Source organism: Tenrec ecaudatus, chromosome 8 (genome assembly GCF_050624435.1).
Source record: "Tenrec ecaudatus isolate mTenEca1 chromosome 8, mTenEca1.hap1, whole genome shotgun sequence".
In the NCBI taxonomy this organism is placed as follows: domain Eukaryota; kingdom Metazoa; phylum Chordata; class Mammalia; order Afrosoricida; family Tenrecidae; genus Tenrec; species Tenrec ecaudatus.
In genome coordinates, this window is record NC_134537.1 from 89,896,643 (window position 1) to 89,910,146 (window position 13,504).

Genomic DNA, 13,504 nt, shown 5'->3' on the forward strand with positions numbered 1-13,504 from the left:
CACAACCTGTCACGGGTAGGATGATGGCGCAGGACCAGGGCGGCTGGTCACCAGGGCTGCGGTCATCAACCTCACTGCTCTGCGGCCAGCCTCCAGCGCCCAGCCGCTGTGCGTAATTTCCAAGCCCCCTCCCGCATCTTCTGAAAGGATACACGCATGAAGGACACCCTGCAGAGTACAACCCAGGGGGAAACCGCTGCTGACGAAACAAAAACAACAACAGAACCCCCACGGTGGCCGGATCTAGTCACACGACGTGGACTCCCTGTGAGGTGGGGTGAAGGGAGACTGCACAGCCGTGACCTCCGAGGCTTTGAAGGCTCAGATGGGTGAAGCGTGCTGGGCTGACGCCTCTGCCCCACCCACCACCTTTTGGAGACGGGCGTTTTCCCTCAAACAATTTCCCGGGCCAACAATGAACGTCTCACCTCATTTTTCTGTTTCAGAAGCATCTTCAAGATCTTCTCTGTGAAAAAGAAAAGGTAAAAGCCCCCAAACACCACGGCAGACTTGGAGACGTAATAATCTTCCATAGGGCTAAAGCCAAACGCCTGTGGACCCAGGAAAACAGAATGAGTGTCCGGCTGTGGCCAGCTCCATTGCTTAACCACTTGCGGGGCTCTAGGAGAGACATCCTGCGGGACTCCTGCAGCTCCCTGTCCAAGCCCTGTCTCCCTAGGGTGACAGTATCAGCAGAAGACAAAGGCTCTGCAGCTTTTTGGTCCCAGGAAGAACAGCCCTGGGCTGGTATTTATTACTTGTCATAAGGACTCCGCCTTCCTTCTCTTGCTGCTTTGGCTCAAGGGCCCATCTTGTGAGGAAATTCCATGTTTCAGGAGCAGCACTGTGTGTCCCTGGCTGGTCTGCCTTTCAACATAAAGGGAGAGGGCATAATCACTGCTTCTAAATTGGGAAAGCCACCCCTGAGCCAGGCAGAGCTGCAGCATCGTCCCGACCACACCTTCCAGCAAGCGCAGGCCAAGCATGCAAACCACAGGACTGTGGGTGCCCTCCGCCTTCTTGCCCGTTTGTTCTGCTTGTTGGGGGTGTATGTGTTTGGACACTTCACTTACTGGGGGCGGGTGGGGAGAACAAGGGAGGATGTGCGGAGAACACCGTTCTACAGTGAGCTCCCGAGGGGTGCTGGGCGCTCAGGAGAGTATCTGATGGCCTGCACCTGAGTTGGCTGGTAGACAAAGGGCCTTGGGAAACCCACACAGCCTTCTCGTGGAGAGGCCCAAGGACAGTCACGGACAGTGGGGTTGATCCCGACTCAAAGCAGTCCTAGGCAGGGTTTCCAAGACTGTGACTCTTCACTGGGAACAGACACCTCAGCGTCTGTTTGAACTGCACCTTCAGAAAGCACTTTCCCTTTCTGTTTCAAAGGGACGAAATCAAATTTCTACCCCGGACGCTAAGTCTTCCAGAATTCCTGGATGGCACAAATGCACACAACTGCTCAAAAGGTGCCCAGCCCTCTGCTGGTGAGAGGTGGGAAGGTGGGGTCCGTTCAGAGAGACTTTGCAGAAAAGCCTGGTGGCCAACATTCCTTTGGGAACGTGAGTCACCCCCCATGGTCCTCTGGAGCACAGTCCTCCCGGACACCCGGTGCGCCAGGAGCCAGGACTGGCCTGCCATCTGCTGGGGTGACAGCTGCCTCCTGCGAGGTACACAGGCCGAGTTCTAGAGAGAAACACAACCTGCTGGCCTGCTTTCTCGGACGGGGACGTCACCTCTGGGAAAGGAGAAGGGAACAGAGACAACCGCTATGAACAGCCGTAAAGGGTGGCAGGGGCCAAAGCACGGCATTTGGCCTCATAAGGCCAGCATTCTCAGCTTGGTGAACCTTGTGCAGGCCAGGTGCTTTACCTGTCTACTGGGTATGACGTGTTTTCTAGATGTCAGAGCGGGTCCGCTGGGGGCACCCACTCATCATAGCGTCTGGGAAGACATCAAGGGCCATCTTTGGGGTTCAATTACAGCCTTGTCCGGGCCTGTCACATCCCCTACACTGAAACACCTCATGCATGTTGTCATTTCAAAACCAGAACCCGATGCTGCGGTGTCGACTCCGGCTTGTGGAGATGCAGAACAGAGAGAAGACCTGGGGGCTCCGCAGGGTCTGCACGGCTGCCTAACTTGATGGGAGTAGATCACTAGGCCTTTTCTCCCAGAGAGCGCCGGGAGGGTTCGAACTGCCGACCTCAGGGCTAGTAACCAAGTGCTTAATGACTGTGCTTCTGGGAGTCTTATTTGTAAATAGCAGGTCCCAAGAGACTGCATTAAATCGGAGGAGACATCGCAAAGTCTTTGTCCTCTTTTGCGAGAATGTTCCCGTTAACTTTTGCAGAGGGGCAAAGGGGCAGTCAACGTAGGTGAAATTGGACTGCGTTTTTATTTGCATTACCTTTGCCCTCAAACTCCCAACTAAAGAAAACGGATCATCTGATGGACATCTACAGATTTCTGGGCTGTGTTTTATAGTTTTCCACGCCCAAAGCTCCAAATAGGAGCCAGAAAGTAATCTGGCTAGCAGCCTATATTTCTTCACTCAACACTTACATAGCACCTAGAAGGCACTACCGCCAGGAGGCGTGGTGGTGTAGTGGGTTGGGTTACATGTTGCTCTGCTAACTGCAAGGTCGGCAGTTTGAAACCAGCAGCCGCTCTGTGGGAGAAAGATGCAATGTCCTGCTCCTATAAAGACCCGGTGTGTTAGAAACCTTCTGGGATAATTCTACTCTGTCCTATAGGGTCACTGTGAGCTGGAATCCACTCAATTGGTAATGGCTTTTGAGGTGCCAAAGGCAGTCAATGTTTTATTGAATTTAACTCAGGCAATCCTCACTACAGCACGGTTTACAGAGTCTTTATATGTGGGGAAATGGGAAGACTAATCAGGATAAGGTATTGGCCCAAGGCCACAGAATCTGGTGGAGCTGGGATCTGAACCCAGGCCGGCTGCAGTGTAGAACCCAAGCTCTGCACCCTACACTATGCTGCCTCTTCTGGCTCATCCCAGGAGTGCTGGCTCACTTCTCAAAACAGAAGGCCTTCCATTTCCACCATGGGTCTCCCCGCAGTCCCCCTCGGAAACGGCTGTGCTCCTGCGTGACAGAGGCCTGGCTTGTCATACCTCAGGGATGAGCTGGAAGAGGGCATTGGAGTAGAGGGTTCCAATCGCCAGGGCTATGAAGTAGAGCAGCAGCCTCTTGTAAAAAGTCTTCTTCATGAAGGGCACCACGCTGGCCCCCAAGAGGGAGCACAGGGAGATGACGGTCACACAGAGGAAACCGTGTCCCCACACTGCCACCCAGCACAGGGAGAAGGGTGGATCCCCACCCCCCAGGGCACCACAACCACCATTTAGGGAAGGGAAAGGAGGAGCCGGGGTGGGGAGAGGGTTGGGAACAGGGCAAGTTTCAGTGGAAATTAACAAAAGGAGACATAAAAGAAAAATCAGAGAGACAAGCAGGGAGGGAGAGAGAGAAAGAGAGAAAATGTGTTAGTGATTCAGGTCTGGTGAGAGTGTCTTCAATCAGTCCAGAAGAAGTGAGAAGGGCGTTACGGTAGCCTTGGAACCTGTGGCTTGTGCCCCTGGCCTCTGGTGGCCCATGGCACACCTGACAGCTGGGCAGCAGGTGGGGCCAGCGAGGGGGGGTGTGGCCTCTGGCAGGCACCTGAGGTGATGTGCTCGAGGCTGCCCCGGCCTACCCTGGGGGAGACTTTGGACACTGCTGCAGGGGCTGGCTCTGACGGGAAGCAGGAGAAATGGCCCGATGGTTGGGCACATCCGCCTGAACTGCGTGTGCACAGGTGACATGACCTGGATTTGGTTTGGTTTGTGGGGAAATCCAACAGAGTCAGATGTGCGGGGCTCGAGTGTGGAAAAATCCCGTTTCTTCTCAGTATTTTGTTTCTTCTGTTTGCTCGGGGGCAGGGAGCAGGGGGCGGGGCGGCGCTCAAGTGGAGAACAGAGTTCCACGATGACCACCAAGCCCTACAGGCACTTGTCCTTGAATTTCCCAGGGCCAGCCATGCTGGGCTTGGAATTCAGGCCCACACAGGGCAGGGCAGAGCCGACCTGGGCTGAGGGGAGGAAGCTCCCCAACAGCCTAGAGAGGTGGAGTACATGCAATGGTTCAGCTTCCATTCAGACGGACAGTAGGGCATTCCATCTCAAGTCTTTTAAAAATTACATTTCGGGAGCTGATAAGTAGAGCCCAAGATGAGATCCTCCCTTGACAAGGGCCTTGACAATGCCTGGGGGGTGGGTGGGGAGAAAGTATCAAGGCCACAGACCCCACATCAGAGTGCTCCTTCCATTAGGAAGGAAGCCCACCGCGGGCACCGGAGTGCTCCCACGACTGCTTCTGGGCGTGAGACTTCTCTATGACCTGTGCCCCCCACCCCTTCCCAAAGGGACTGAAGTACTGTCGGTGGCGCTTCGCTGAGCCAAAGAGGCAGGCTGTCAGCTCAGCTGGGGTCTTATTTTTATAGCTCCTCGGTGACAACAATTAGGGAACGAAATTAGCAAACAGTCGAGTGAAGGGTACCAGGAAGCCCATCCTCATTAGGGCAGGATGAAGGCAGTTGACATTTTACATTTTACTGAGTGGTAATATTACAGCATTTGCTTGGGGTGTGGCCTTCTAGGAGATAAACTGAGGGCTAGTTGTTTTTTGTTTTTTTAAAAAAGGATCGCTTAACATTTCACAATGACTTGATTCTTCGCCATCAGCTGGTAAGCCTTTGGCAGCCGCACTTGATCTCTGCAGGGGCTTCGAAGGAGACCAGAGGGGCTGGGTGGCACCCGAGGGCACGCAGAGGGTCCAGGAGCTACTACATTCCTCCTGGGCCCTAAAGAAGGTGCTTAGAAAGGCAGGGATGGAGGCAGGGAGGCTGGGAAGCCCCCACCCCAGGATGCAGGCCAATGCTAAAGAACCTTGCATCTGATACCACCTGAAGAGTCCCGAGGCCAGCCTGGGTACCCCAAGGAGTGAGAGAAGACCCCTGAGCTGCACAGGCAGAAGTCGATTGTGTTTGTGCATACGTGCAAGATAAATGAATTTCTCAGGTGGCAGTTGGGTGCTTGAGACACAGGAAGCGTCAGCAGGAGAAGGCGCAGCTGCGATGCCCGAGAGAAAAGAGGGCGGGCAGAGAGGGGGTTGGTGGCGTGTTTGCGGTCTACTGCACCTCTGGGATGAGCTGGAAGAGCGCGTTAGAGAACAGTGTTCCAATGGACAGGGCGATGAAGTAAGTGAGCACGCGGCTGAAAAACTCTTTCTCAGTGCAGGGCAGGACGAGGACTCCCAGGAGAGAGGCCAGGTTAATCAGTGATACACTGAGGAAACCAAAGCCCCACACTGTGGAGGAACAGAAACAAACGAGGGCCTCCATTACTGCGGGTGGGAGCACCCCCAAGGCCGGCCTGGGCGTGCCCCCCTCCAGAGCAGCGGTGATCCACCAGCCCGCCGGCCAAAACGGATGGAATCCACCTCCTGCTAGGCGCTGCGGACAAACCTAAGGAAAACATGTCAGAGCAGCTGACCTTGGGGGTGGACAGACAGTGGGCGCATAGTTAAGTACCTTCCGTGTTAAAAATCAACAGCAGCAGGCACTACAAGCCCAGGCAGTACCAGCCAGTAGTACCAGCTAGTACCAGTCCCGCGGGGTTTCTGAAGGACAACCTCAGGTCTGAAGAACCCCCAACCTTCACAAACCAGGGTTCGTTTGCCCTGCAGTGCTGGGGGAGGCGGACAGAAGGAAAAAGGGGCCAAGGGCAGCCTCTGCAGGCCCTTAAATGGTCAACTTAAAAAAAACCCCAAACATATCAGGGTTTAATGAAAACCAAAAATGGGGAAAGGGACAAAAAAAGCATTCACAAGGCTGGTCAAAAAGGCCCCACATTCGGAACCCTCCCCAGCCGTGCCGCCCGCCCAAGAGTCTGGCCACGAGCTGGCCCAGGATTGTGAGTGCAGACAATGGGAGTAGTCACTGCTCTGAGTCTTCCCTCCCATGTGGACACCCTGGTCCCGGCTTGCTCACAGAGTCAGGGTGGCAGGACGCTCCGGCCCCTCCTTCCTCTCCCAGCTCACCTTCAAGGGTGCTTGGCTTCCCCTCCTCGGTCTGCTCGTTCTCCTCAGTCTCCTGGTTCTCGGAGGTGCAAGCCTTGGAGTCCAGCTGCTGGAGGATGGTGGGGCAGAACTCCTGGAACTCGCTCCTCCCAATCCGTGACTGGCTGCTAAGATTGTGGGCCGCAAAGAGGTCCCCAGAACTGAAGCACTGAAACCAAGGGGAGGGGGCAGCGAGAATAAAGTGTCTCTCAGAACCCATCGCTGGGCCCTCAGCAGCAACCCACTCAGCTTTCCAGGAGAACAAGGAGTCGGCACTCCAAAAAGGAAGGGTGTTTCCAGAAGAGGACAAAGAAGCCCCTTAACTTGGAAAATCTGCTAAGTAGAGTGAGAGCCAGTGGACTCATATGCAAATGGTTGGCTAGGAAGTTTGGGGAACAATTAAATGCCAGTCATTGTCACATATGGAATCTGGCTGCCCCGGGAGATAGGAGATTCCAGACACTTCTCCAGAGTTCGAGAAGACTGGTGTCTATGGGGCGCTGGGGGTCCCTGGAAGCGGTGGTGCCATTTAATCAAACCCCACAAGGGGAGATGCAGTGCTTGCAGGAGTTCATTTGGCACACTGTGTTGAGTCCGCTGCCGCATGGCAACCCTGTGTCAGAGAGCCAGAGCTGTGTCACCAGGCCTTTCTTCCATGGTGCTGCTGGGTGGATTTGAACCACCAACCTTTAGGTTGGTGGCCTAATGCAAACCCTTTAAGCCACTCAGGGGCCTTGACACGTATCCCCACTGCCATTAGATCCATTCTGACTCATTGTAGCCCTATAGGGCAGGGTAGAACTGACCTCCTGTGAGTTTCTGAGACCGGAAATGTTGATGGGAGTAAAAGCCCCATCTTTCTTCCTCGGTGAGGCTGGTGGTTTCAAACTGCTGACCTTCCAAATTGCAGCCCCACATACAACCAATACGCCACCAGGGCCCCTCTGAGGATAGGGGAGTAAGATCTAAGGATCCCCACTGCACTATGGGCAGGCCAGTGTATCTGAGCAGGCCATCCCCTGCGGGGATGGTAAATGATCCGCCTGCCTACCTAACACTACAGTGCTACTGTCTCTCAGCTCCTTCCCTCTGGGCTGCTGACAAGGAGTCCTGAGGGCCAGCCCCCTGGTGACCCTTCCCTGGGGGCTCCAGACCTACCCTGGAAGCACCTGCAGCCAGGCTGCAGCGCCCTCTGGGGCGCACAGCTCGTATGGTTCCAGCGCACGCCCTCACCCTGGTTTCTGAATCGAATCGTCCAGCCACTGTCCCACCCACAGCAGTCATTCGGTACTTCACGGTCATGTTTGTTCTCTGTGGGCTGATCTCTCCAGCTGAACAGATATAACTCATGTTGCTTTATTTCTCTGGCCTCAGTAGAGAGCAAAGCAGATACATGAAGACTTGGCTGCAGCAGGCTCCTGCTCTGACTAGCTGCGGTGATGGCGTGGAAGAAGGAGCAGAGAGCCAGAAGCCAGAAGACCTGCGTTCTAGCTCTGGTCCCGTCTGTAACTCACTATCTCCAGGCCCTTGGTATCCTCCTCCTCTGTGTAATTGGCGATGTTCCCACCTGCACTTGGGGCGGTGTGCAAACTGCTTGGTCAAGGGCGCGTCCAGTATGAGAGACACTAGCTGCCTTGGGAGCCACAGCTTTCTAGAGGTTCTGGATGAACCGAGTGAGGTTCTGAGAAGTCTGGGGGTGCTGAGCACCCACTTCACTCCTAGCCTTTGCTATGGACTTCAAAACTCCCTGCCGGGCTCACGAGGAGGCTGGGACAATTCCCACATAGGGTGAAAACAGATGGGTCTATATGCTGTCTTATTCTGGTTTGCCTGCCCCAAGCTTACACCCCCAGGAGCCCTGGTGGCACAACAGTGAAGCACTCAGTAAAGGGAAAGGTTGGCAGTTAGTACCCAGCCACGACTCGGTGGGAGGAAGGCGTGGGCAGTCTGACCCTGTGAACATTCCCACCGAGAAAGAACTCCGACGGGGGCAGCTCTGCTCTGTCACTGGCTGCTGGGAGCTGAAACTCGCCAAACCATTTATCTCAAGCTGCTGAGGTGTCCTACCGGACCCCGAGCTCCAAGGGGCGGGGCTGGGCTGGGCAGAGCCGCTGGCGGGGGACAGGCCCTTACCCTGGAGAGGTTCTTCTGCTCCGGCCCTGGCTGGGTGAGGTTCGCCCGGCCCACGCCCACGTTCAGGTGGTTGAGTAGGACCTTCAGCTGCTTCAGGGTGAGGCTGTCCCCCTCACCATAGCGACGCATGAGGTCCTGCAGGAAGGAGGCGGCACTGATGGCCGGCGCCCCCGCAGACAGCGCTTGAGCCTCAGGGGCAGCTCTCCACGAGCCGAGCAGGGCTAAGAGGAGGCAGCCGTGGAAGAGCAGGTGCCGCGGCTTCATGGTGACCGAGTAAGCCTGAGAGGAGACAAGCCAGGTGGAGGTGAGCTGCAGGAAAACCTGTCTCTTCGCCCACTCCCCGTCAGCCAGCTGCACCAGGGGCCAATGTCCGACCCAGGAGGGTCTTTGAGAGGCTCACCCCTCGGAGAGAGTCTCCCCTCTTCTGCAGACTCAGACCCCCCCCCCAACCCGGCTGTCCGCGTCTGACTGCAAACAAAGCAAACACGCATCCCTTCTCTTACTCCTCTGCCCAGCTTCCGAGGAAAACCCCCTCTTTGAAAAGGATGGAGTGAAGACACGATGAAACAACATTTCAACAGGTTTGGCTGAAGGAAGCTTCACAAACAAAACCATGCCATCCTGCGCTAGAGTCTCAAAAGAAACGGGAAGTGCGCGCTGCCGGCCTACAGTACTCAGAATGCAGCGCAGATGAGGCCAGCGGGCTACTTGTGGGAAGAGTAAAACAGATGGTCTCTGGCGGGAACGTGCGCCGAGATCCAGCGACGGAACAGAAGCAGTACTGCCGGTAGCTGCAGCGGAATGACAATATCTTTCACATTGGCGACAGCAATTCTACTTCTAGAATGTACCCGCACACAAGGGCAGAGTCAGTGTATTGCTGAGATAGCTCAGATCGTGCGTGCACGGGTGCATTCCAAACAACGTGTTCACAGGCCTCTGTGATCGGTAGATGTTTGCAAACACGGCCTCTCAGTGACACACTTGTCTCAATCTCATTGGGATGTTTTCCAAACAAAAAGTCTAATCAAAACTGATTTCTTCGGAGGGAATCCGTCAGACCAAATGAACCCAAGCAGTGAGGTCAGGTCGGAGTGTTACGGAGGACGTTTCTTGAGCTTCCCCAGGGGCCATGCTGATAGCTATTCTGGAGGGTTGTAGGACAGATGTGGGAGCTTGTTATGAAAACACTTAGGAGCAGTTTCAAGTCGCACCAGTGATGGAAAGGCCAGTGGCGCGGATGCGTTCTTCCCACCCCGACCACGCCCCGGCTCGTTCCTCGATGCCTGGGCATCGAGCTGTCCGGTAGGAATTTCATTAAGCAGCCGGACCCCACCCTCGCTCCCTCCAGCCCTCGTCTTGCCCCTTCGGCCCTCTTTGCTGTCCCCCAAACTCACAGCACACTGAAAAGGACCGTGATTGGCATCTCTCAAAGATGCCAGCGCTGCTGTTTTGATGTGACGCGAATGGAAGAGTGCAGAACTCTTGGGGGAAGGATAGGAGGGCTAGGAACACTGCCTTTGGAAGCCTTAGAGGGAGGACACACACCAAAAAATAGCATCACGTGCCGATGGTTTTGTTGGCAAACGTTTCTATGCTTGTGTAGCAATGCTTTTTGACTCATCTTCAAAGATATAATTCAAAAATAAGGAGGTTATGGACAGAAAAATGTGTTACGGTCAAGTGAACCATATCCATTTCATGGAAGACCAGGCAGCTATCAAACATGAGAATCACTGTTAGTCTGGGTAAACTAGAGAAACAAATCTACACAAGCTCTTGTATAAGAGAGTTTTATATAAAGGACAAGTGAACATTCAGAAAGCATCCCAACCCAGTCCAGTCCAAGCCCATAAAGACCGCCTTAGCCCATATGTCTGACACCGATCTATACAGTCCTCCTCAAACACACAGAACACACACAATGACGCCGAATGCAGGAGGATCACAGGCCAGTGGGTAGAAAGTTTTTGAATCCAGTGGCGGTGTGAGTATCTCAGCGCTGGCAGGGGTCTCCACGCGGCTTCTCCTCAGGGCTACCTTGAAGGAAGTGAGCACTGCCAGCTAAGGCAGCTGGCACACTGGTCCATCAGGGAACAAGAGACCAGAGAACCAGAAAGGCGGGGCTCGCCGAGCCATTTATCTCTCCGCCCTCCTATTAATCCCGCATGTGCTTATGGGCCAGGTTGGCACAATAGTCTTAACTATCTCAATCACAGCTGAAACAGTAACTTTAAAAAGCAGGAAAACCTCTATCATGACAGTTAAGAACCTGGGAGGCGCACAGGAAAAATAAAGTTTAACTAGGAACTGCCAAGAGAATAGACCGATCAGTCTCAGAAGAAACAATGGTCCGCAGAGGCTAGGCCGGTAAGCCTTCAGCTGTCTGGGGGCACGCCGTCAGGGAAGACCAGTCTTTACAGAAGGCCATCCTGGTGGATAAAGTGGAAGATGGGGGAAGCAAGGGAGGCCGTAAGGGAGGTGGACTAACACAGTGGTCAGGACAAAGGCCTCCGACCCCATAACCATCATGAAGCCGGCACAGGATGAGGCCGTGCTTCCTTCTATTATACTAAGGCTGCCAAGACTGAGAGCCAACCCGATGGCCGCCACCACCAAAGGACTGCCCATTCTGCTTTTGTGAATGACTTCCCTTAGCACAGTGAGAACTTAATCAGTAAATTAAACATCCAGAGGGGGAAATGATCCTCCCTAAGCCACACCCTGGGTCCCAGTCCCTGCAGTCCTTTGCACCACTCCCCAGGCAATCTGGGTCCCACCACCAGACGCCTGGCAGTGAAAGGCGTGGTATTTCAACCCCTGGTCTTGGCTTGCTCGAGAGACATTATAGCAGAGTGGTAACGGGCAGCTTATTTGAGTCTTGGCACTTCCACTTATGATTTGTGTGATCTTTGAGTGGTTATTTACCCAGGTAATGATCTCCAATCACCCCAAGTAACGATCAGCTTACCCCCGGGGCTAGCGGTCTGACAGAATTGGCTTTCATTGCTTGGTGCTGGCTTACCAGAGAAATGCAAACAAGTTACTGAGCCGCTCTTTTCTCCAGTTTTCTCTACAAAATTGGCACCTACCACAATGGGTTACTGTGAGGGCTTAAAGTCGTTGGGTTATTGTACAGCTCGATGACAGAGTATTCAATGACACTGAGCTATCTTCATAGGATGTATAATTAGCAGGGTTCTCTCATGCTGACTCTTAGCCCAAACACTAAGCTGCTAAGGAAACTATCAGTTAGGTTGGTGACTAACGTTACTTTCTGCCAAAATGATCATTCTAGGCTGTAGCACACACACAAGTCCCCTATCGAGGACATTCCAAGCTCTAAGCTTTAAACACAGGACACACAAAGAACATGGGATTATTAAACAGAATATACTCTGAGTCGTGTAAATGGATGGATTCTCAGTACCATTAAGTTAAGTACGACTCACTGCGACCCTGTAGCACAGAGTAGAATTCCCAGTGTAGGTTTCTGGGGCTATAAATATTTACAGGAGCAAAAAGTCCCACTTTTCTCCTGTGGATAGGCTGGTGGGTTTGAACCATCGACCTTGTGATTAACAGCCCAGCACATAAATCACTCTCCCACCAGAGCTCCTCATGAATGGATCAGGCACCAGCAATAATGGTGATTGAGCAGTGTTGCTTTGAGACGAACAATTCTCTAAGCTCTAAGTGGAAACACTCGTTAAATTATGGTCAGCAGCATAGATCTCAGGCAAAAATGAATAAAGCATCATTGTTCAAAAATCCCACGACCCACTGTCTAAAGCTACCAAATTCAAGGGGATTAGAAAAGGAGAGGCCAAGAGATCCTGCCAACAGCAGCCAGTAGGTACCAAATGTTTGCCACTCACTGGGGTCGTACACAAAGCTGTCATCTTCATCATGGGGACGGAGAGTGGGGTTCACAGATGTACATTTGATCCACAGCCAGAAAGTAGCAAAACCAGAAGCTGACTTTTCATTCACTGAAACCAAGCCTGAATGACTCTCCTTGCCACCGTCCTGGCTGTGAGGAGACAGACACATGCAGATCCCGGATCCTGCATGGTCCTGAGCAGGGGAGCATCATGCAGGACCCTAATACACGTGCCAAATCCACGTTTAAGATCCAGACTGAAGGCCATGCGTGCAAGGGACACCTCGAGTAGGCCAAGTGCCTTAGAAGTCAGCCTCCACTGCAGAGTTCTTTCCATGGAATCACTGTGCAAAACAATGATTTTTAATTCAGATAGATTTCAAAAACTGAAAAACACACCACCACACAAACACTTCAACTGGGAGGAACTGTGAGGTGAGTGTTAGTAGCTTCGCCACCTAGAAGTAACAATACCCCTGGCTCCCTTGCCCCCTCACCCTGCTGCCCGTTCCTCTGGCAACTGAGCAGCTGCGGTTCTCTCTGATGCCCAGGCTCCAAAGTATGGACCATCGTCCTCATCAGGTTGGTAGAAACAGCCAAGGGAGCGCTCCTACCTGGCTCGACACTTGAAACAAGCACCCCACTCCCCAACGAGTCGGGAGGTGATCTTGCAGGCAGCAAGAAACCCTGTTCCACAGATCTTCCATGTGCTAAAATCACTTTAGATCTTTGGGACGCTGGCCTCACGGCAGATATGGAAGCCATATACCATATGTTCCTGCAGAGAGTTTTTTCTTAACAATTTATTCTTGGGGAGATGGGGATGTTGACCAATGATTCTTTGAAGGAATGGAAGAAGAGAGCGCAGCTAGGGTGGTGAGGCAAAGCAGCAGGCAGTTAGCAGGAGTCCCTGCCGTGTGGCCCTGGCTGCAGGGAAAATCCCATTCCGTTCTGGCCATGGAAACTGGTGAGCCTGGGGAGGTCTATCTATGCCAGCAGGCAGCACAGCGCAAGACAACGAGCTAAAGAGACAAAGGCTCAAGTGTGCTGTTGGCTCAGAGGAACTAGCTGAGAAACCTGCAGAGAAACTTGAGTTCTTGACCCCTTTGTTCATGTGGCTCAAGTTCAAAGAAGTAAATGACTTTACTGCCCGACCAACTTGGCAGTCTGAAGCTGATCCAACAGGCAATCAAAGTGCATTGGTAATTCCTGATCAGTAAAACGCAAATGTTGGAAATAACGAGGAATCAGTAGTAGTTGAAAATTTGTGGCCTGGGTGATAGAAGCCACGCCAAGACTGCAGGATAGAATTTTGCAAGGCCAATGGCTTATCCACCGCAAATACCTTTTGTCAACCACTTAGCTGGTAACC

At 53.2% G+C, this 13,504-nt stretch overlaps 1 protein-coding gene across 2 annotated transcripts in view; it reads right to left on the reverse strand.

Moving 5' to 3' along the window:
- SLC39A14 (solute carrier family 39 member 14) overlaps positions 1 to 13,504 on the reverse strand; it is a 67,001-nt gene that overhangs the window by 7,550 nt on the left and 45,947 nt on the right. The window contains exons 2-5 of one of the 2 annotated variants that reach the window (XM_075556544.1): positions 8,250 to 8,528; positions 6,099 to 6,285; positions 3,137 to 3,306; positions 429 to 551 (exon numbers count right to left, since the gene is read on the reverse strand). In XM_075556544.1, the coding sequence (XP_075412659.1) occupies positions 429 to 551; positions 3,137 to 3,306; positions 6,099 to 6,285; positions 8,250 to 8,513 (744 nt within the window). In that variant the 5' untranslated portion in view covers positions 8,514 to 8,528. Of the gene's footprint in view, positions 1 to 428; positions 552 to 3,136; positions 3,307 to 5,196; positions 5,367 to 6,098; positions 6,286 to 8,249; positions 8,529 to 13,504 lie in introns of both variants that reach the window. The other variant, XM_075556543.1, reaches the window with a different exon arrangement.